Below are 21,606 nucleotides of genomic sequence, written 5' to 3' on the forward strand. Positions count from 1 at the left end.
ACAATGCAATCTAAGGTTCTAGATGGACTTATAAGTGCTGGACTTGATCGTTCCTGTTACAGAATGATTGTAAGCCAGGTGTGAGTGTGGTGCTTTTATCTCTTGTTGGGAGGCATGGAGGTGAGGCCCTTGGAGAACTCACCTAGTCAGACTGCCTAAGGCAGGATGAAATGTGGGAAAGTGCAGCGTGGAGAGGCTGGGAAACCTTCCTTGTAGAGGTGTCTGTGGACTGCATTGTGAAGGATGGGTAGGCTTCTGACAGGTGGGCTGTAAGGAAGAGAGGGCAGGGAGGATGGCGGGAGGCAGTGGGCTCATTTCAGTTCAGGAATAGTCTTGTTTGCAAAGTGAGTGAATGAGGAGTACAAGTCACAGGGCTTGGAGTCAGGTCATGGAGATCCAGAATGCACTGCAAACTGTGTGGCTTCCTCTCGCTGAGAAAGATGAGACAGAATTTCTTCTTTTTTTTCCTAGATAGATGCTTGGTCTGCACTCCTAGCATGCTGAAGCAACAGGTGAGACCATCCTCCTTTCACATGGTAACCTCTTTAGGAAGAGCAGCACAGAGTAGTTGGTTAAGACTTGGCCACATGCTGGGACTCGTCTGGTGGTACAGTCGTTAAGAATCTGCCTGCCAATGCAGGAGACACGAGTACGAGCCCTGGCCTGGGAAGATCCCACATGTCTCGGAGCAACTAAGCCCGTGTGCCACAACTACTGAGCCTGCGCTCTAGAGCGCGAGCCACAACTACTGAAAGCCGCACTCCTAGAGCCCGTGCTCCACAACAAGAGAAGCCACGAAAATGAGAAGCCCATGCACTGCAACGAAGAGTAGCCCCCGCTCGCCACAACTAGAGAAAGCCCGCGTGCAGCAATGAAGACCTGACGCAGCCAAAAATAAATGGATTAATTAATTTTAAAAACTTGGCCACATGCCACTTAATAAATACCCCTTTTCATTTCCTTTTTATGCCATATTTTAAATTTTATGAGAGAGTATTACATTAAACAAATACTGACATCAACCAGGTCTCCTGTACTGAACTCTCAGTGGATCATGGCATCCCTACAGCTGGCTAGTAAAATGCTTATGCAGAGACCTGACTCCTTTAATTTTGATCACCCTTTTCAGAGACTGTCAACTCTTCATTGGTTTGGTTCCAGTCATCATCAATACCATGGATCTTGTATGAGTCTAGGCAGTTCTTGACTGTGGTAAAACCGTTGCTTCTCTGAGTGTTACTTAAAAAATTTGGAGCACTAATAGTTGAGTGGCCACTTTTTGAAGATATATTTTTGACTCGAATGCTTTTAATCTACTCATTTTACTTAGGTACACATGTAAATACTGTCTACCTATTGTCGTGTGATGCAGAGATTGGGGAAACCCAAATTTGAGAACATATTTTCACGAATAGTCTTGACTTTCTAAATGAAACTTACTTGAGCATTATTTTATGAGCAACTAAATTTTATACTATACCTCCGGGCAGTTGTACTGACCTATAGTAGCTCTTAATTAAAAAAACAAACAAAAAGAAAACTTGCTAAATATATTATTAGAATTGAATTTTTGTTTAAAGTACCTCATTTTCTCAGTTCTGACACATGCAATGAAACTCTGTATAGAAACCCCTCAACTTTTATTCTGGTTAGAACAGCATGAGAGATAGAAGCAACAAGGGGTACTTTATTGGTGCCAAATAATTATTTCCTGCAGCAAATGGTGGTCGTCTCTGAATGTTACTTGGTGTTGATATAGTTAAGGTTATGCCAGCGTTTACAGTACAGTGTGCCTTTATATTGTGTCCTTCACAACAATCATGGGGAATTGTAGACTTTAAAGCTAATTAATAGTAGCGTAAAACATATTTTTTTATTTGGACTTAAAACAGATTTTACTTTGAGTTTTTGCCAGAAGCTGGTTTCTATAATAACCCTCCATCACGGGCTTCTAATTCTACGTGGATTTTTTGTTAGAACATGTTTTTGTGACTCAGTTTAGAAATGTATGTGCTTTTTTCACTTTCATTTGGTGGTCTCTACTCTAGAAAGGATATATTAAAAATTGGGTTTGAAGATGCCTGGTAATTTCAGATGTGTTTGTGTTTTCCTGTAGCACAATTTCTCTCAGTATAGCAGATCTCTTATTTTTAGATCTTGTATTGTTTGCTTAAAATAACTATATTTCATTCTAGTCACATACATTGTAAAAATGAAGGAAGGCGTTTCATTAAATAGTAATTAACTAAGGCTCTTGTGGATACGTGTATGGTGATAGTCAAAACACAAAATTGGTAACTTGTCTTTTCTATGTGACTTTGCTAAAATAGGAAATTAAAGCTTTTTGGTTTTTGTTTTTCTCTCGCCTTGCCTTTAACAAAACTATCCTACTGATTTTACAGTGATAAAATTTTTTAGTGTAAGATAATGTATATCATTCCCTCAAGTGTTTTGGGGGGCTGTACTATGTTGAGGGAGAGGAGAGCAGTGCTCATTTCTAAGTGCCCCTGAGTGACTGAGGGCAAATGCACAGTGAAGTGACTTATGTTTGGGAATCTTGTTTTATCTTGCAGAGCTTTTTCACTAAGTTGTAGATGTTGGGGAAATTGGTTTGTTACATCTACCCTGTTAATAAACAGGACTGATATAGAATGGTGTGAAGGTTGGTTTGAAGGTGGTCAGGATTTTTTCTTCCTGTTCCATGTGCTCATTGGAAAAGTGTGGCTTTATCAAATAAAGCCAGACATTCTTTGGTTAAGTACGTAAGTGAAGAGGGCCTTTGGATTTTAATGATCTGAGTGTAGAGATGAGTTTGGTTATTATCTTCCTAATATCAGAAAAAAATATACTAGGCAAAGTAAAAAATATCTATGAAAAATATTTTTTATTTGACTAAAACATATTTTCCTCCTCTGTCAACTAAAGCCAACAGCCGACCTGGAAAAAGCCGCAGCTGTGGTCAGGCAGAGTCCTTCTTTCCAGAATTTCCAATAGGTTTAATGTCCCCTGTTGGGTCAGAACAGCCCCCCTTCGGGCCTTCTCAGAAGAGACCTCCTGAGGCCTGGTTTTACTTTTCTTTGGATAAATTGTTTTCAAGTACCTAGGAGAAAGTCATACATACAATGGGATCATTGTAATATGATAATAATATTTCTCCCTCTTAAAACTAATATTTTAATATTGATTCTATTTGTTTGAAAATTATTAATAATTTCAAAGGAGTCATTTAGCTCCAGGTTTAACCTATGTATCACATTGTTGTAGGTTAATAAATCTTTGATTGATTGATTGATAAAATATCTTTAGCAAATATTACCCAGTTAATAGGCTTCTATTAAGGAGTTTTAAGTACATGTATAGTTGTGTGCCATGAGAATTTAGGAGAAATACATTGTATTAATGCTGAAACTCTTACCAGTCCTGGCAATGGAAATTCTCATTTTGGAATTTCCGTGTAGACTTTTTACCATATCATCGGTTGTCATAGTAGCAGTCTCAATTGAGAATTGTGATTATATACTTTATCAGATGACTGGTTGATGAAAGCTCAATTATTCTAATGTAGTTCAGCCAGAATTCTGAGCCGGCATCTTGCCTGGTTAGGGGAATAATTAACCAACCTAAAGAAGAGAGCCCTTTTTTTCTGTTGAATTATATATATTTTACCTTATTTCACTGATTGTAAGGTGCCATCAATTGTAAGGTATGCCTTTATTTTATGTACCAGTGAGAAAGGGGAGGAGCCTGAAGTTATACTCATAAAATGCCATCAATTGTAAGATTCAGCCCAGTTTCAGAGATGTTAAAATGTTGCAGTGGGGGGGAAAAAGGAATCTTATAACCAATTAAATGTGGCACGTCTATATATACATACATAGAGTTTTAGTTGGGTTTTGGTTATAATCATAATATTAAGATATAAAGAAAATTATATTAAATAAATCATTATTTCTAACAAACATTATACAGATTCTTTAATTCTAGAAATCTAGAATTGGAAACGATAAGAGATATTGTGTAGTCAACAACTTTCACACACAAGGAAACTTAACATGAGATCACTCAGAGTATATAAAAATTAGCAATTGATTATCTTGTTTACTAAAGGATCTTAAACTTTACGAAAGAATTTATAGTATTTTTTTAAATACCTATCATTAGAGTATCTCATATGATATATTTTATATGTTCCTCTCAAGATCACCTCATTTAACGCATGATAGAGAATGATACGGCATTTAGCTGAGTTGTTTAATAGTCCAAACAAGGTACCCATAGACATAGCTATAATCATCAAATATCATGTTAACTGCTACATGAAATTTTAAAAGAATCGTTGTTCCTGCCTTCAAAGAATTGTCACATTCTACCTTTGGGCATTTTTTCCAAATTTAATGTACAATTTTAAGGTTAACTGGAACTTTGTGTGGTGAATAGGAAATGACTTAGTGAAACAGCCCATGAGCCTCATCCCTCCAGCCACACAGAGGCATGCCTTGCCCAAGTGTTTGTCTTAGTTATCATCACCCTTGGTGCTAGAATTCAAATTGGGTCATTGTTGAGAGGCCAAATTGAGTTGCTAATGTAGACATTGCTGGGTGGCTCTGGACTAATTGCCACTTTGGGCTCTCTCAGGAGGTGGGTACGGCTGGGTATCCACCAACAGGTGGCCTTGAAGTCCAGTGGACACCCAGCCTGGAATGTGGGTTCCAGGTGCACACCTGGCATTGTGTGGGACCTGATCACAATGCACAACAGAGATCTTGATTATTGAACCTCACCTGCAAAATCTGAACAAGACCCCCAGCAAACCGGAGCCTGCTTGGTGGGGCTGGAGCAAGCCTGCAGATGGATGAAATGTCAGTAGCTGTAAGTCAGGAAGATTAGGAGGGCAGGGAGCCAGATGAATCTTTGGGTTTTTGTGTTTTGGAAAATTGTATCACAAATATTTCCTGCTTTGGGTACAATTGTTACTAATAGTGGAAGTTTACCTTTGCAGAGCGTTTTCAACTTCTATCAAAGTGCTTTCACAAACATGTAATCTTGCCTTCAGGAGAAACCTGAAAGGGATGAGCTAGGTAGAATCACCCCATTTGGCAGATGAGTAGAATGAGGTTTACAGATTCTAAGTAACTAACCCTAGGTTCGCTAGTTATTGGCTCTTTTTTTCCCACTATACGGTGCTGCCAGCGCTTGACTGTATTTGTTTCCGAATTTAACATGCATATAGTCTGTTTTCCAGCAACTGTTGCTATCTTTAGGGATTGCCACCATTTTGTCACTTATGTTTTATACCTCCCAGATCAAAACATAACTTTCGCTCAGTACTGAAGAGAAAGATAAGCAAAACCAAAACACTCTTTCGTCATAATTTATCAGGTTATATTACTCTCCTCTGTTAGGTTCTGGAGGTGTCCACCCTGTAGCTGTTTAGGTGTCTTGTAGTAAACCAAATACAAGTCCAGACAAGGAGTGCAAGGTTGGAGCAAGTTAAACAAGAGTTGCCAGCATTGTTAGTTGTTGACATCGCATTTGTTGGTATTAACCATGAATGGCTGGCTTTCTAATTTTCATTTTACTGGAGAGCCTCTTCTGGTTTTGAGTGGCTTCCTCATGGCTGCTGCGCTCCTGTGTTCCTTTCTGTTACAGTTCCTCTCCGTTTCTTCCCAGAAAGTGTCCTCCCATTCTTCTAGCAGTTGCTTCCTGCAGGGTCCAGAGTATATATATGTTCATGGTTTTCATATCTGTAAATTCGGACGTGTGTTTTTCTTTTGAAGTAGATTAGAAATGTGAAGATAAAGCATTACATAAGATTGTGGGGTAATTACTGTGGGTGAAAACTAGAGCGAGTGGAACAGACACAATTAAGCAAGCAGTCAGGAAATCTGCGCTCTAGTCTGGACATTGCCCCACAACCTAACTGTGGACTTTTCACAAATCCCGTAATCTTCTGGACCCCTAGTTACCTTATCTGTGGGACAGAGTTGCATTAAATGATTTCTATAGTCCCTTTTAGTTCCAAACCTTACTCAAGTCCCCAAACTGAATAAACAAGATTCTGTAATACCAAATAAAGACCGGATGTCTGGCAAACCTTCCAGTGGTGAAGAGGATGATTTGATCTAAGTGAGCTTAATTCTGTTCATAATTTTATTATTATGAGGAATTGAATGGGAAGAGATAAAGGTGATTGAACTTTCCGGCAGTTATAAAATTATCTGAAATCCACTGCTATTCGCTAACCTTTTAAGCTTGGTTCCCAATCTTGCTCACCATTGCATGCCCGACACCTAATACACTGCATGATCAGCATGTTTGTATTTTGAGAATACTTTCATAAAAGATTGATGGGCTTCTTGACTTCACCTAGTTATTTACTTTAATAGGGCAAATTAACCATGTCTCATAACAGCTTTAAAATTCAGGACGTGTAGGAACAAGTGGTATGCTAGCCAGAAAGAAATTTTAGACGTGAAATTTGACAGTAGATACCAGACTGGTATTCTTTATTCTTCAACCCAGTGGGTGATGTTTATGGGTTACAGATTCAATAGATGGGATTTTAACTATTTATATTTAATTTCAAGGGGGGGAAAGAAGCCATAATTTGTGTTTAATGAGATAGACTATAGAAATGAAAGCAGAAAATAAAATGATACAATGAATATTTTGACTATTCAAATTAATGTGCGATTTCCATAACATTTTATTATGTTCTGCATCATGAATTACTCTGAAAGACAGATATGGCTTCTCTTTCCAGAAAAATAAACGCAGACTCCCAATTTTGCATGTGATTTGAGGGGTTTGTTTCATGGGCTCCATTAAGTTGATGCAGCCTTGCCTTCTTCCTTGTCTAGTGGCCCCTAGTCCAAATTCCTGATAGGAAAGAACCCTAGGATGTTAAGCCTTAAAAGTCCTTGGAAATAATCTAGACCAGTGTTACTTAAACTGTGGTCATGAAATCAATGGACTGTATCAAAACCAACATTAAAAAGAAAAGAATAAAACAGAAAATACCAGAGTGTTTCATAACATGCTAAGCATAAGTTTTGTTTTGTGACCTTCTTTCCATCTGTATATAGATATATGTGTTTGTGGGTGTTAGTACCGGGTCTGAATACAAAATGGATTTCTTACTGTGGATTGAGGGTAAAGTTTGAGAAACACTCATCAATTCTGGATGAACCTCTTCATTGTGTAGGCGCTTTAAAGGCTAAATGATGTGTTCCGACACTCTCCCTCCCTCCCCCTCCCAACACACACACACACAGCTCTTTAATTTTTAGTGGCTGAGCCAGGACTGAACTAGACTATTTGATCGCTAATTGTGCTGTACCACAGTGCTAATTTTTTGAAATAGAATTTGAAGTAGATTATTTTAAAATATTAGGTGGTTCATCTGTTTCACACTTGGCATTTTTTAATCCTTTATTTTTCCCCCTAATTGTCTCTGTCACTGCCCTTTAAAATAATTTGGGCTTGAGCTTCTTTTCCTGAAAATTGAAAAATATTTGGGGACCTCTCAGTTGGCTGTCTACACATCTGAATCATAGAATTTGACACTTAGGGGCTGATCAGAATTTCAGAACAAGACATGAAGGTTCAAAATTAAATTATTTTTAATTATTTGTCCATTCACTTGAATGTGAAACGCGGCTCCAGATGTTGATACCGGAACATTGGGAAGACCTTGTAACATTCCCTTAGTCATGTGTATGAGGTTTTCTCAAACTTGAATGTAATATAGATTACTTGGAGAGTTTTGTTAAAATACAGATCCTGATGCAGAGTCTGGCTGAGGCCATGGGTTCTAACAGGCTCCCAGGAGGTGCTGCTGCTGCTCCTTCGACCACACGTGCAGTAGCAGGGACCTTATATTAACTGTCTTATTATCGTGGGAAGAAACGGTGGCTCTCAGTAAGCTTTTCATTGTCTTGATTTTATTCACATTTTCATGCCTTTCCAAATTGGCTACAAAAATTAAAATATCTTTCTTGTTTTTTAAAAAACTGGATTTTTTTTGTAGTTAAAAACATGTCTTTAGGGCTTCCCTGGTGGCGCAGTGGTTGGGAGTCCGCCTGCCGATGCGGGGCACACGGGTTCGTGCCCCGGTCCGGGAGGATCCCACGTGCCGCGGAGCGGCTGGGCCCGTGAGCCATGGCCGCTGAGCCTGCGCGTTCGGAGCCTGTGCTCCGCAACGGGAGAGGCCACAACAGTGAGGGCACGCGTACCGCAAAAAAAAAAAAAAAAAAAAAGTCTTTAAAACAGCTGTGCTCATCGGTCCTCACATCCATGAATAAGGACAAGGCCCCTCTCTGCAGCACTGTTCTAGGTGATTCCAGTTTAATAAATATTTCCAAGCTTCTCCACAAAACTTAATTTTCTAAATAACTGAAACTTAATTTTATAAAGAACATTTTCTAAAATTTATATTATTATATAATATATATATATTATATAATTTTCTTTCTTAAACTATTATGTGCACTTTTTCCTTTATTTAGTGGTATAAGAGCAGTGTTTTTTGGAGGCTTCTGGTAAAGGGTGTTGAACTATATGCAAAATGAATAAAAACCACAAAACTTCTAAGTTATTGTGTCTGTCTTTAATGCTTTTTGTCTGTTTTGGCTTTCCAGCTGCTGGTAAGTCTGTCTCAAAACCCTTCATTTCCCTTCCATTCTAATTGATTACTTCTGACCTGAAGGAGCCAGCTACTAGGTTTGTTAGAAGTACACAGGGAATTAATCCCAGTCAAAAGGAGCTCCCTGTCCTGGGGACTTTCCTAGGATGGTGATGGTCAGGAAGTTAAGTAGCACTTGAGCAGGAGAGAAATCCTTTGCTTTTAATCATATTCTGAAAAGTTAGCTGTAATAGGAACTCACTTGTTTCTTCTTTGTGCCTTTCTCCATGTGTTTCTTTCTCTCTGTTTCTCACACACACACACACACACACATTGTGTGGTGAAGTGTGTCTGCAGGCAATTGGAAGTGTGTGTGTGTGTGTGTGTGTGTGTGTGTGTGTGTGTGTGTTAGCCCTATGACTGGGAATACGGTACTTGTAGTAAATACATGGCACTTCAGAGTTCGTACGAAATGGGGTGAACAACCTGTGCTAAAGACCATGGTTCTCTTTGCACACAGTCTGTCCTGCAGTGGCTTTGTAAACAGGTTTAAGAATAATAATGATGACAATAAAGAGGATATTCCTTGGTTCAGTTTAGTGATTCTAGGTCCCAGGGATTTAAAGTCTGATTTTAGTTGTGTTATCTTTAGTAGATTGTCGGTTATAACAGCAACCAAAGCTCCCATTTGTTGGGCCCTCGCTCTCAGGAACTCATTATTCCGATGGATGTGGTGCAGCAAGCAGGGCTGTGGTCATGAAGGTGCATCAGGTGGGGGCAGCACGTGGCTGCCGCCCTTCAAGCCAGTAGGAGTGATAGTGCTTCATTCTCCTCATTAGGCCCCCCTAGAAATGTATGTGCATGTGTGGAACCTGCAGCAGGTGTTTTGGTTTTTCCTTACTCAGCAAAGCTAGAAACGTTGGAGGATTCACATCTATAAAAACCAGGTAGTAGTTAGTACTGTTCTGATTCAAAGCCGAGAGAACCTGTTTGCATCTTAACTGTGCAGCATGTATCATTTTGGGTAGCCTTATTATTGGTTTTGTGTTAGAATTTGTGAATTACATTCTTTAAAACTGTGATGAGGCTACATGTAACCATAACATTTAGGTTGAATTTTTTTGAAGTCCTGAACAGGGCCCCATTTCACATATTTTTAGTGAATTACAGCCTTTAAACACTGATTACCAGATTTGTCTCATTTGAATCTTATTTTTACATCCAGAATGTGTCTTATGTTTCAGTGCAGCTAAACCTACTGGTATCATTTTAGTCTAATTAACAGTATTTTGTGATCTGGGACTCCTGTCAAAGATCATTATAGGAGCTAGAAAACACTGGGGGGTAAAATGAACACATGACCTCATCTCTTATTTGTACTAGACTATAACTTGCATTCAAAGAGACTAAAAAAGGAAAAAGAAAAATTTCATTCCTTCCCATTAAGCTGTAATAAATGTGTTTAATATGGTTTTGCTATTAATAATCCCTTTTAGCTGGTAGAATGGAAGATTTTGTTTGAAGTACTAGAATGCTGCCGGGATAAAGATTTTACTAGAAACAGTAGATATCAGTCCCTGCTTGTTTAACTGGGGGAATAAAAATGCACATCTACTGAAGAAAAATCCGTGGACATAAACTCTTCTCTTCCTGTTTTCAAATATATCTCATAGGTTGTTTATCTTATTTAAATGTACAATAATATAGTAGCCAAGAGAATGCAACTGCTGTTCCTTTAATATCAGAACTATGCACACTACAATAGGTGTCACTGTTTTGCTTGGTCCAATCATGACTGGTGACTTCAGCTATTGGCTCCGAGCACTGGCTGTCTGACTCCATCTGCAGGGCTGTAATACCTACTCTCCTCCGATCCATTCACCACACAACTTCAGCCGGCCGAACAGACTCACGCGGCTCCAGCACATCTTGCTAACCTAATTCAGAAAACAAGTGCTACGGCTCTCTGCCTGTCACCTTCGCGCAGTGTAGCATTTTCAGGTGATCTAGGAAACTGGGTTATTTTTATGAGCAAATAAGAGAAACAGGAATCATGATGGGGATGTATTTAACAGACCCAGTACTGGATAAAACTTAAAGCCAGTTTCTAATTCAACATAGTAAAAAGGTCACCTTGCCCGGCTGAGAAAAGAAGCAAAATATCAGCTTGCTGGTCTCTGCTCTCATCTTAGCTCGTGCTAGCCTCTTTTCCTTGATGCTCACACCGATTTGGAATATCTGGCTATAAAGAGAGACCTACTGTACTCATGGTAGATGACAAGGAAAAGAACATGAAATGTCTCACCTTCTTCTTGATGCTTCCAGAGACGGTAAAGAACAGGTCCAAGAAAAGCTCGAAGAAAACAAATCCCAGCAGTAGCAGCAGCAGCAGTAGCAGCAGCAGCAGCAGCAAGTTGCCTCCAGTTTGTTATGAAATAATTACCTTGAAGACTAAAAAGAAGAAGAAGATGGCTGCTGATATATTCCCCCGAAAAAAACCAGCCAACTCCAGCAGCACCACTGTCCAGCATTACCACCAGCAGAATCTCAGTAACAACAACCTTATTCCGGCCCCGAATTGGCAGGGTCTTTATCCCACCATTAGAGAGAGGTAAGTGCCGGGCCAGCATATTTACTTTAAAAGTTTTCCTGTGTTGAAGTTTCTGCTTTTGCACAACGTGTAATGTATTTTAACATAAATCTGCGTTTCCTCTTTTCCCAGAAGCTTTATTGGTAATGGAAAACTGCCTTGTATCTTTTCCAGAATAGTACAGCTGTTTTCCTCTTAGATAAAAATGTTTTTCTAAGCCGTAACATTTAGGTGACAGGGTTGTGTCTGTGGGTTATAGAAGATAGAAACCTTTTATTTGTCCTTAAGTCTAAAGAAAAGTTTGGATAACTTTTTTTTTTTTAAAAACTTCAGTTACTTCCATGTGTTTGCAGTGATTACAGACGCAGTTGTATAGTTGGAACCTTTATTTGTAGCTTTACCCTGAAGTTATTAAACTGTTGTTTAGCTTGTGAATCTTTTATGGGTTTTGTATGTTGGGGAGGGGGTGTTAAAACGCTGTGAATTAATGAATTGCCTCTGTTTACAGAAATGCAGTGATGTTCAATAATGATTTGATGGCAGATGTACATTTTGTGGTTGGGCCACCAGGTGGGACTCAGCGGTTGCCAGGACACAAAGTAAGCAACAGATGCATTACTCGTTTAGTACTGAGATTTACAAAGAGGGACCCTCTCCGTGAGCCTGGAACTTGGGGTGGGCAGCTTGCCAATGGCAGGCAGTGCGTGTTTCACCCGATCACAGAGAAAGTGCAGCGTCTCCAGAGGGCCTTGGCCACGCTTAATTTTTTTTCTTTGTTTCCTTTTACCCTGCTTTATGTCTCACACAAAAACATGCCCTCTTAACTCTACAGTCATGGGAAGTTGTTGTGATAGGTTAGGAAAGTCATATGTTTACCCTTCTCCGAGAAATCTGTTAGATAAGCTTTTATTTTATTTATTTTATAATGAGGGAACTTGAGCATCAGTCTGTTAAAGCCTTGATAATTAGCAGCATAGAGACTGGTTTGCGTGAACTTCTGTCTTTTGCTTTCATGGCCAGATCCACTGTACCTTGGCTTTGTCAGTAGAGCAGGTGTTAGGTGCTCTGTGTCCACTAAAGCTGATTGCTTAGAGTTGTTTTTCTGGATTGATGTGCTGAAAATGTTTTCAATTTAGTGCATGAAATAAGATTTCCCTTTCTCCACAGTATGTTTTAGCTGTTGGGAGCTCTGTTTTCCATGCAATGTTTTACGGAGAACTTGCCGAGGACAAAGATGAAATCCGTATACCAGATGTCGACCCTGCTGCTTTTCTCGCTATGCTGAAGTAAGCATCTTGCGTATGTTTGGAAAGAGTTTGTTTATGCTGTTTTTGTGCTCTTATGGCTTCGCAGTTAAGTATAACTTCCAGGTAATAGAAAAGAGAGACTGATGAAGAAAGTGGGTGCTGCTTACCTTGTAAGTGTTTTTGATGAAAACTCCTGTGCACCTTTCATGGGGAGCATGTGGAATGAAGCAGGCGTTTACAATCACACCTTGACATGGAATTTGGGGGCAAGTGGCACGTATAGTGATTTCATTTTTAATGACTTATAATTAAAGCAAAAGAACTTTCTGGTGTGTTATCTAATAGAGCATGTTCTCTCTGAAAGTATTGTGTGTGAAGAAGTCTTTAAAAAGACATAAATTATATTTTTGCTTCACAATTCCAGAAATTATATACATTATTTAAATACTACCAGTTAGGAGGTTTTTAAGTTTTCTAGGAGTTATTGTCTCCTATCAGCAATTATAAAACTTATTATCTGTTGAAATTGTCTGATCTTGATGCACACATACGTACACATGCTGTCACATGAAGTCAGATGCTGTTTCTCAAGGATAAGAGACATTTGCATTTTGTAGTAGAGGAGAAATTTTTGAAAGATGAATAATTTTCTATAGATGTATATGGATATGTTCAGAAAAACTTAAATTGGTCATACAGAAATGTAAAGTTATAAGATATAAATTTATTTAAAAAATAGTTTTCTCTCTCCTGGGTCTTTTGCAGAATCCAGTAAATGTTGACCAGATAACTAGAATCCACTTCTGTGACCTGTGTTGGTGCTGGACAGTGAGATAGTCTACTGTGTGGTTAGGGTCCAGCGATTATTCTAAGTAATGTTTAGGTGATTTTTCTTGATTCTTATTCTAGCACACCAAAGTGTACCAGAGTTCAAGGTTACCTGCTGCTGTGGGGATTTTGAGTCACTGGAATAAATTACAATGTTTGTTGAAAAAAATTACTCATTGGCTCAACAAGTTGGACAGTAATCCCACAAACATTTAAAATGCTGATATATATTGTCTTCTGCCTACTGAAAAATAAGTATTATAGTTAGTTCCAGAACTTTAAAGTGTTTAATTCTTTATGTGTAGTATAGTTTTGAAATCCATTTGTTGCTCTCTAGAACTTTCATAGTGGGAGATAGGGAAATTAAAGGCAAGTGAGCACGTGAAGTACCAAAACATAAACTAATCCGCTACTTTTAACGAACAGACACTTTGTGACCTTGGTAATGTTTTAGAGATATACATACAGAACTCAGTTTTACCTGTAGCGATTTTTGTGTTTTGTTTTTTTCCCCAGTGAAGTTAGCTTTGTATATTTGACATTATTTCTGTTGCAGAGGAGAATGCTGACACTAGTTCGGCATTTTGTCATCACTGTAGTCAAGTAGACTGTTGCGTTGCCGCAGATATATGTACATAATTAGGAAACCCGAGTACGAGTCACAAAATTCCGTTTCACCTAAGCCATTTGATTCATCATTTGACAGGCATCTTTTCTTATAAATGTGTTGCCTAGAATATATCTTGATACAGGTTTTTAAAATTATATGAGCAGTCCACGTAAAGTGGTAAGAATCAGAAATGTAGCAGGTGCCATTTACTGTCATGCTGGGCTTGATCAGCACAGTGTAGTTGCCTGGGATAGTGGAGGCCAGGTTTTTCTCACCCCTGCATTGTGGGTGAGTAGCCAGTACTACTGGAAAGGGGGCTGTCAAGAAAAAGGGAAGACTGCTCATTTGCCAGTTCTAGGGTAAGAGCTACAAAGTGCTGACCGTGCTGCAGAATCCTCCCCATGGTCCTGGTGCTGCAGGTATTTAGTCGAGCAGTCTTGCCATCTTGCCAGTGGCTGGCTTAGTCTATCAGAAAAGAGTAAGGGCTTCCTGGGAGAAAAAATTCAGGTTCCATTCATGATTGTGGTCATTTTTCTCATTGCCATCCTTATATTTTTGTACTTTGTTACAGAAGCTATTGCTTATTTCCTGTTATATGTGTTTCAGTAAGGAAAATGTCACAGCAAGTAGCTAGAAACATTTTTTAATTATGTTATTAGTATGTATTTTTTACTCATGTGCAGTTATTACTATCTCTTAGTCAGCCACAGCATCTAAAAGAAGCAGATGATTTCTATCTTTACATAGCATCTTGGGAGACTGACACTGTCCCCCAAAACAATAAGAAGTGTCTTATCTCCTGAAATGGGGACACTTCACAGAAGCACACAAATAGTGCATACTTAGACTTTCTTAACTTTGTTTTTTAATTAAGTGTATCTGGAAATAATGTATTCTTTAATTCTGAAGGTGGAAGGAATGTGTGGGGGAGAAGAAAGAATTTAGAGTTTAAAAAAAAAAGCCAGATACAAAGCCTGCGTTGGATTCTATGTAAAGTTAACCGGAAGATAGCATTGGAGCCCATATTTAAAAATCTATTGAACTTGGAACTACTTGAAAAATATCTTAAGATCAGGTTTTGTTTTGTGTTTAAGGAAAATCCAAGCCATTCTTATATAAAAGCGTCAAGATGCAATCATTGCTAACATTACAGTATTGATATTAAAGATACTTGTTTCCATCTGAATTTGCAGAAAAATTTTTAAGTAAGTCTACATACATATATTTCTCCTAAAACATATAGGGGTTATTTTTAACTAAATATAGTATAGTATATATAATAGAATTTTGCTATATTTTTTCCTCATATTCACTATTTTTGATTTCAGCCCTTTCTTGAATGTTCTAGTATCTTCTATATTTTGTAGCTTTAAAATAGAGGCTAGAATGGTTACATGAAGTTAATGTCTTTAATTATACAAACTTTCTACTAAGTTGAAATATTAATAACTTATGAATGTATTTCAGATGTTGTTTTAATGTCTAATCATGTTTGTAATAACTGTTACATAAGATTTTCTTGGAACTAACTTGAAAGTAGTTACATCTTTTCTCACTGGACACGCTCATTTTTGTGAAAATTCCGTTTACATGCAGCGCTGTTTCTTGCAGATACATCTATTGTGATGAAATTGACTTGGCTGCTGACACAGTCTTGGCCACTCTTTATGCTGCCAAAAAGTACATCGTCCCTCACCTCGCCCGGGCCTGCGTCAATTTCCTGGAGACCAGCCTGAGCGCCAAGAACGCCTGTGTCCTCCTGTCCCAGAGCTGCCTGTTTGAGGAACCGGACCTGACCCAGCGGTGCTGGGAGGTGATCGACGCCCAGGCCGAGCTCGCTCTCAAGTCTGAGGGGTTCTGTGATATTGACTTCCAGACACTAGAAAGTATCCTCCGCAGGGAAACTCTGAATGCCAAAGAAATTGTGGTTTTCGAGGCAGCTCTCAACTGGGCTGAAGTGGAATGCCAGCGACAAGATCTGGCTTTGAGCATTGAAAACAAGCGCAAGGTCCTCGGGAAGGCGCTTTACTTGATCCGCATCCCGACCATGGCCCTGGACGATTTTGCAAACGGTGCTGCACAGTCTGGAGTCTTAACTCTGAACGAGACGAACGACATCTTCCTTTGGTACACCGCGGCCAAGAAGCCCGAGCTGCAGTTCGTGAGCAAAGCCCGCAAGGGCCTCGTCCCGCAGCGCTGCCACCGTTTCCAGTCGTGCGCCTACCGGAGCAACCAGTGGCGCTACCGGGGCCGCTGCGACAGCATCCAGTTCGCCGTCGACAAGAGGGTGTTCATCGCGGGCTTCGGGCTGTACGGCTCCAGCTGCGGCTCAGCCGAGTACAGTGCCAAGATCGAACTCAAGCGGCAGGGTGTCGTCCTGGGGCAGAACTTGAGCAAGTACTTCTCAGACGGCTCCAGCAACACCTTCCCCGTGTGGTTCGAGTACCCGGTGCAGATTGAGCCAGACACCTTCTACACGGCCAGCGTGATCCTGGACGGCAATGAGCTCAGCTACTTTGGACAGGAAGGCATGACAGAAGTTCAGTGTGGCAAAGTCACTGTCCAGTTCCAGTGCTCGTCGGACAGCACCAACGGCACTGGGGTGCAGGGGGGTCAGATCCCCGAACTTATATTCTACGCTTGAGCACGCTTCCCGGAGCAGTGCAGGCTCTGAGGTGCACACCACACTCCTGCTTGCTTGATGCTTAGCTCAGCTGCAGATATGCAATCAGCGCAGGTAGTTTGTAATGAACGGAGCTGTAGGCAGGTTCTGATTTCTTTCAACCTTTTAATTATGTACAGGCAAAAATGCAGCATTCAGCTTTTAACTCTATGCGTAAAAGAGCCAAGTTCTCATCAAGGCTTGTGGTTCTTAGAGTTGGATCTATACATCTGGGGAGATTTTGAGTTCTTCTTTTCCAACTGCCCCACTGACCTCCCAGTTTTGTCCCTCTTAGGACAATTTTCAGATCACCTCAAATTCCCTTTTGGGCTTTATTTTAAATAGGAATAAATAGTCTAAAATAACAATAACAAGAATTATTTTTAAACAGAACCCTTCACTTCCCAAAAAACAGATAAACCTCAGTGTACAATTTTGAAAGACGTTTTGCTTGGTAATTAATAATTAAGAAAGTAGACAGTAGTCACTTTACCTTCTTATTTTATTTCCTTTTAAATATTTTACTTTTGGGCATTGCTTTTTCTTAAATCCTAAATTCATAAGATTGTTAAGTTTTAAACTGCAAAGTGTCAATGTAAAGTAAGAAATTGGAAGTTTTAGGTCATGACTTTTGCTACAGACAGATTTATATTCTTTTAGTTTAGAAGACAGAATATTGCAGTACAGAGACTTCTTTTAGAAGTAACTAAATTATAAAATTTTATTGTCATTAGGAAAAAGTTGCAGGCCTATTAATTTAAACTAAAATGGTTTTAAAAGGAAGCCTAAAAAAGTCCCATACGACAGATAGTTTAATGGATGGCAAATTATAATACAGAGTTTGAAAAAGTCAGACCCTTTTCCCTGCTTAGCTTCTGATCCCTGCCATTTGCTGGTTTTCAAAAGTTGTACTGTATAGAATTCCTATTCCCTTTTTCCCATGAAAAGAGGACCAAACAATTCTTTAGATGAATGGAATAACAATTAGTTTTGTAGCACCACATGTTAATGTAATGAGATATTTTATTCATTGATTTTTTTTTTTTAATCTGTAATGTATTTCACCGGATCTACTTTGACCACATTGTATCTTCTTAGTTAATTATAATTCTGTCCTGTTCCTGGACTGCTAGAATCTGGCCTCTGGCCATCTTAAAGTGCCAATATATGCCTGCAGGGTTTTTAGAAAATGGTCTAGAGCGATAGACTTGGTGATACCTAATATTCACTGCCTCAGCATCACATCCAGCTCTCTTATTTGTCCACGGATAATGTAAACAAAGGAGGGAAAAGCTCATCAAAACATTCTCCTTCAGCGAAGGCTTGTGCTGGCTTAGTGCCTGTGACCCTGGTGGTGTCCACTGTGTCCACTCCCAGTTGAAGTATCCATGTGTTTCTGGGCAGCTTTTCTGCCCAGCGTGATCCTGAGATGGCTTCCCCGCCACCCAGAGTGTGGTCACTGGCCGCCTCCTTCTTCTGCTCTGTGAGCCCGAAGCTGGCTCTGGAGCAGGGGTTAGTCCTGGGGTGGGTGTGTGCGTGGGTGCCCGTGCGCGTTCAGGTGCGTGCCAGCTCAGGAACTGTCTCCTCCCTGCCTGGTCAGTGAGGGCTGGGACAGAAATGGTCCCCCTGCTGGCCCCAGCCGGGCCCCAGTGAGTGACTGCCTGTGCTTCTGGGCCACTTCTCCCCCTGTAGACATGGGCTTGTCGCTTCGGCTGGCTTCCCTGATGGAGGAGAACACTGGATTATGGGAAATGTTCTAATCACCTTTACCATTACCTATGTCTGTTAGCGTAGATGATCAAAAGCTATTACGGTGATTATAGATGAGTATTCCCAGGACAACTTTCCAAAATTATCTAACAATTATTTCTTATTAGCAAGATGACAGTAGTTTTGGCAAACTATGAAATAAAGGTACGTTTTCAATTTAAAAAATACTTCTACAAAGGGTTTTATTTATAAATTATGGTTAAACATTTCGGTAACTCATAGTTACCTTGCAAATTGGTAGACTATATACCTAATTGGAAGGCACTAATTTTTAAGCCAGAGGAGAAGAAACTTTATTTAGCACTAATTTCATCATATCAGGTTGTTGGCGATGGGTGTGATAACCTTAGAGTGAAGATTGTTCATTCAGTAACACCCATGGTCAGTGCTCCTGTTAGTAGCTGCCCTCCAGAGGCTGGGGAACCGCTGGGTGAGAGCCACGTGAGATCCTGTACACTAGGTGTGGAAGAACTTAATTTTATATTAATTGCTATCACCTGAAAAAGAAAAAAACCAAAACCCATCCATCATCTGATTGGCTGGTGCCAAGATCTGTGGGTTAAATTTGAAAGTTGTATTTAAAACAAGAAAATTTTATCTTTTAAATCCTATTCTCCCTTCTGCATTTTCAGTGACATGGAATTAAGGCTAATGTGCTTGCTTTATTTTCTTTGGTAATCTCAAATTTTGTAGCTTTTAAAACTAGAAACCATTGTTCTGACAAGGCGGGCAACTGTAGTGTATAAATGCAACTTTATTGAACAATGCCCTATAGATGCTTTTCCCAATGTACCTGGCAGTCTTTGTCATTGTTTATATCCTGGGGATAAGGGGAGCTAGGCTAGCAGTTCTAATGTAACATTCTTTAAGCATATCTTAATATAGTATTTAAGTAAATGGTCTAATTTCTACATAACTGTTGCACTGAACCGTCTTTTTTTTAAGGTGTTTAAATAAGCTCGCTAATTCAAGACACTAGCCACTTGTGCATCAGAGTGCTTGAATTCAGTAGCTTACAGCATTATTTATGAAGGAAAAATATATAAATATGAAGTACCTCATGTTGAATGTTATTGTACTGTATTTTTAATGTAACAGTGCAGATCTTGTTAGACACATGAATGTATATAATCATGTTAAGTGAAAATAAAATAAAACTGGTTCATAGATTTGTTTTCCTTAGCATTTTTGTAGGTCCCTTGAAATAGTAAAAAAAAAAACAACAAACTCATTCTGGCACTTTTGGTTCCACTTATATTTTACAGAGATGGTTTTTTCAGGAGCATTTGTTTGCTGAGTTATTCACATATCCTTGATCCCTAAAGAAGTAAAAATCTGAGGCAAAAGCATAAAAGAACAATGAATATGTTAATCAGTTGCATTGTGGAAAGCCTGACTGTTAAGTTGATGAGAGGGAGTGAATGAAGTTGATGAGAGGGAGTGAATGGATACATTTATATTCCAGGAATGGAGTTTGTGGTTGGCTGGCATTCTGGGTAGAGTTGCTCAAATGTCTAGTAGATCTCCCTGTACTCTGGGCTATTGATACCAGATCACATCTAGCTTTAGATGTGACCAGTGCTGCTGCTTATTCCTGCTTTGTTATAATTGCTTACGTCTAGGAATAAAAAAGATAAATGTCATATGACAATCGTGAATATAATTTTTAAGTCCTCAACTGTTTTCCATTATATTTCCCTATATCAAGTACATATACACACACACACACACTCGTATAATTACACACACACGTACATATGTTTTTTGCTTTACTACAGCTTTCTGTTACTTTTATACTAGAGTTTATTGTGAAACCCTGTGTATTTGCTTAACTACTTCGTCTACTCATAGTTCAGTTTCTATAGCATACCTACTCAAAGGATTTTTGGAATTATTCCAAAGAGTAAGAGAACTGGAAATACCCATTCTCATCAGTGTAATTACAGATACAACCTGGATTGCAAAGATCCTTAATCCAGGAAAGTCTTAGCCATTATCTCTTCTGGTGCTCTTTAAACTTAATCCACATGTGTTTGTTTTCAGTATCCCAAGACAATTGGAAATGATCCTCCTCTTCTGTCGGCACTCAGGATCAAAATGTCATTGAAATTACACTTTCTTCCCAGTTGACTCTTTGGCTTGCCTACAAAAGCCATGGACTTAAACTTGGGAAAAAAACAGGAAGGAGAAAAGCATTCCTGAGGAACTAAATAGCATGAAACTTAGAGGCCGAAACAAGCAAGTGGCCCTGAAAACCGGGGGTACCTTAAGTGTTTGTTAGAGAGGGCTGCGCGTGCCTTTGAGATGCTGCAGTAGATGACTACGCTTTTGATTTCTATCAATAATTAATAGATTTCAGCATTTTTTTCTGAGCCATTTACATTTATTGACCAACTACTTCCTTTGCTCAAAACTTCACATTATCCTCCACTTTTTAGAATAGATCATCTAACAAAACTAAAACCGGGGGAACATTTCAACAACAGAACCTCTTCGTTTATTTCCATAAACAACCTAAGCACTGGTGAGAAAAGTTTCTCAACCAAGATATGGTCAGGTAGGTGAGACGAAAATACTTTTGAGGAAGAGAGGAAGACAGTGGTTCACCTTGTCACACACCAAGCAGTGTAAGACACTAGCATCTGTAGATCAGTCACTGAGGAATCGTTGGGTACCTTTTCCCAACTTGGGCATCTCCCCTCTGTTTCTTCTTCTGAGCCTTTTTTGAGTGAGGGTGGTGGGGAAGGTGCAATTCCTATTTATGCAGATCTTAAATGTCCTCATAATGGTAGTTTTCTATTTGCCTGTTTACTTAAATGTCCATTGGACAGCAGTTTTGCCAGCAGATGCTACTATTTTATACTTGAGCTTCTAACAAGTTCCTCACTTCAAGATACATAGTTAAACAAAACACCCACCCTTTACTTTGTCAAATATGTACTTTTGTCTGTGTACAGGACATAATTAAAGTTGCCTATTAGACTACTACCACTGAAATGTTAGTTTGCTCCTACTGATTCCTCTTTAAGCTGTTCTTGGTAGTAACGAAGCTAAGTGCTGTGAAGAGAGGCTGTGCTTTAGAATTTAAGGATGAGTTTTTCACTTAATGCAACAGCAGTACAGAAAATTATTTCAAAATTAAGGTGTATTTTTTGTTTTTATGACTTAGGTGAACAGTTTAATAGACTATCTCTTTTACATCAATTTGTTTTAGAGGAATGAAATTGTACCTGGAAAACTTTAAAAATAAGTCATCCTAGTGGCCTTGTTAATTTA

General features: G+C 39.2%; 1 protein-coding gene across 4 annotated transcripts in view; it reads left to right on the forward strand.

Moving 5' to 3' along the window:
• Nucleotides 1-19,491, forward strand: part of BTBD3 (BTB domain containing 3) — a 38,947-nt gene extending 19,456 nt beyond the window's left edge. The window contains exons 2-6 of one of the 4 annotated variants that reach the window (XM_079899093.1): nucleotides 472-512; nucleotides 10,949-11,234; nucleotides 11,722-11,812; nucleotides 12,381-12,499; nucleotides 15,510-19,491. In XM_079899093.1, coding sequence (XP_079755219.1) covers nucleotides 11,092-11,234; nucleotides 11,722-11,812; nucleotides 12,381-12,499; nucleotides 15,510-16,542 — 1,386 coding nt within the window. In that variant the 5' untranslated portion in view covers nucleotides 472-512; nucleotides 10,949-11,091 and the 3' untranslated portion in view covers nucleotides 16,543-19,491. Of the gene's footprint in view, nucleotides 1-471; nucleotides 513-10,119; nucleotides 11,235-11,721; nucleotides 11,813-12,380; nucleotides 12,500-15,509 lie in introns of all 4 variants that reach the window. The other 3 variants (XM_079899094.1, XM_079899095.1, XM_079899092.1) reach the window with 3 other exon arrangements.
• Nucleotides 19,492-21,606: the final 2,115 nt, after the last annotated feature.

This window comes from Stenella coeruleoalba (genome assembly GCF_951394435.1).
Source record: "Stenella coeruleoalba genome assembly, chromosome: 15".
NCBI classification, from domain to species: Eukaryota; Metazoa; Chordata; class Mammalia; order Artiodactyla; family Delphinidae; genus Stenella; species Stenella coeruleoalba.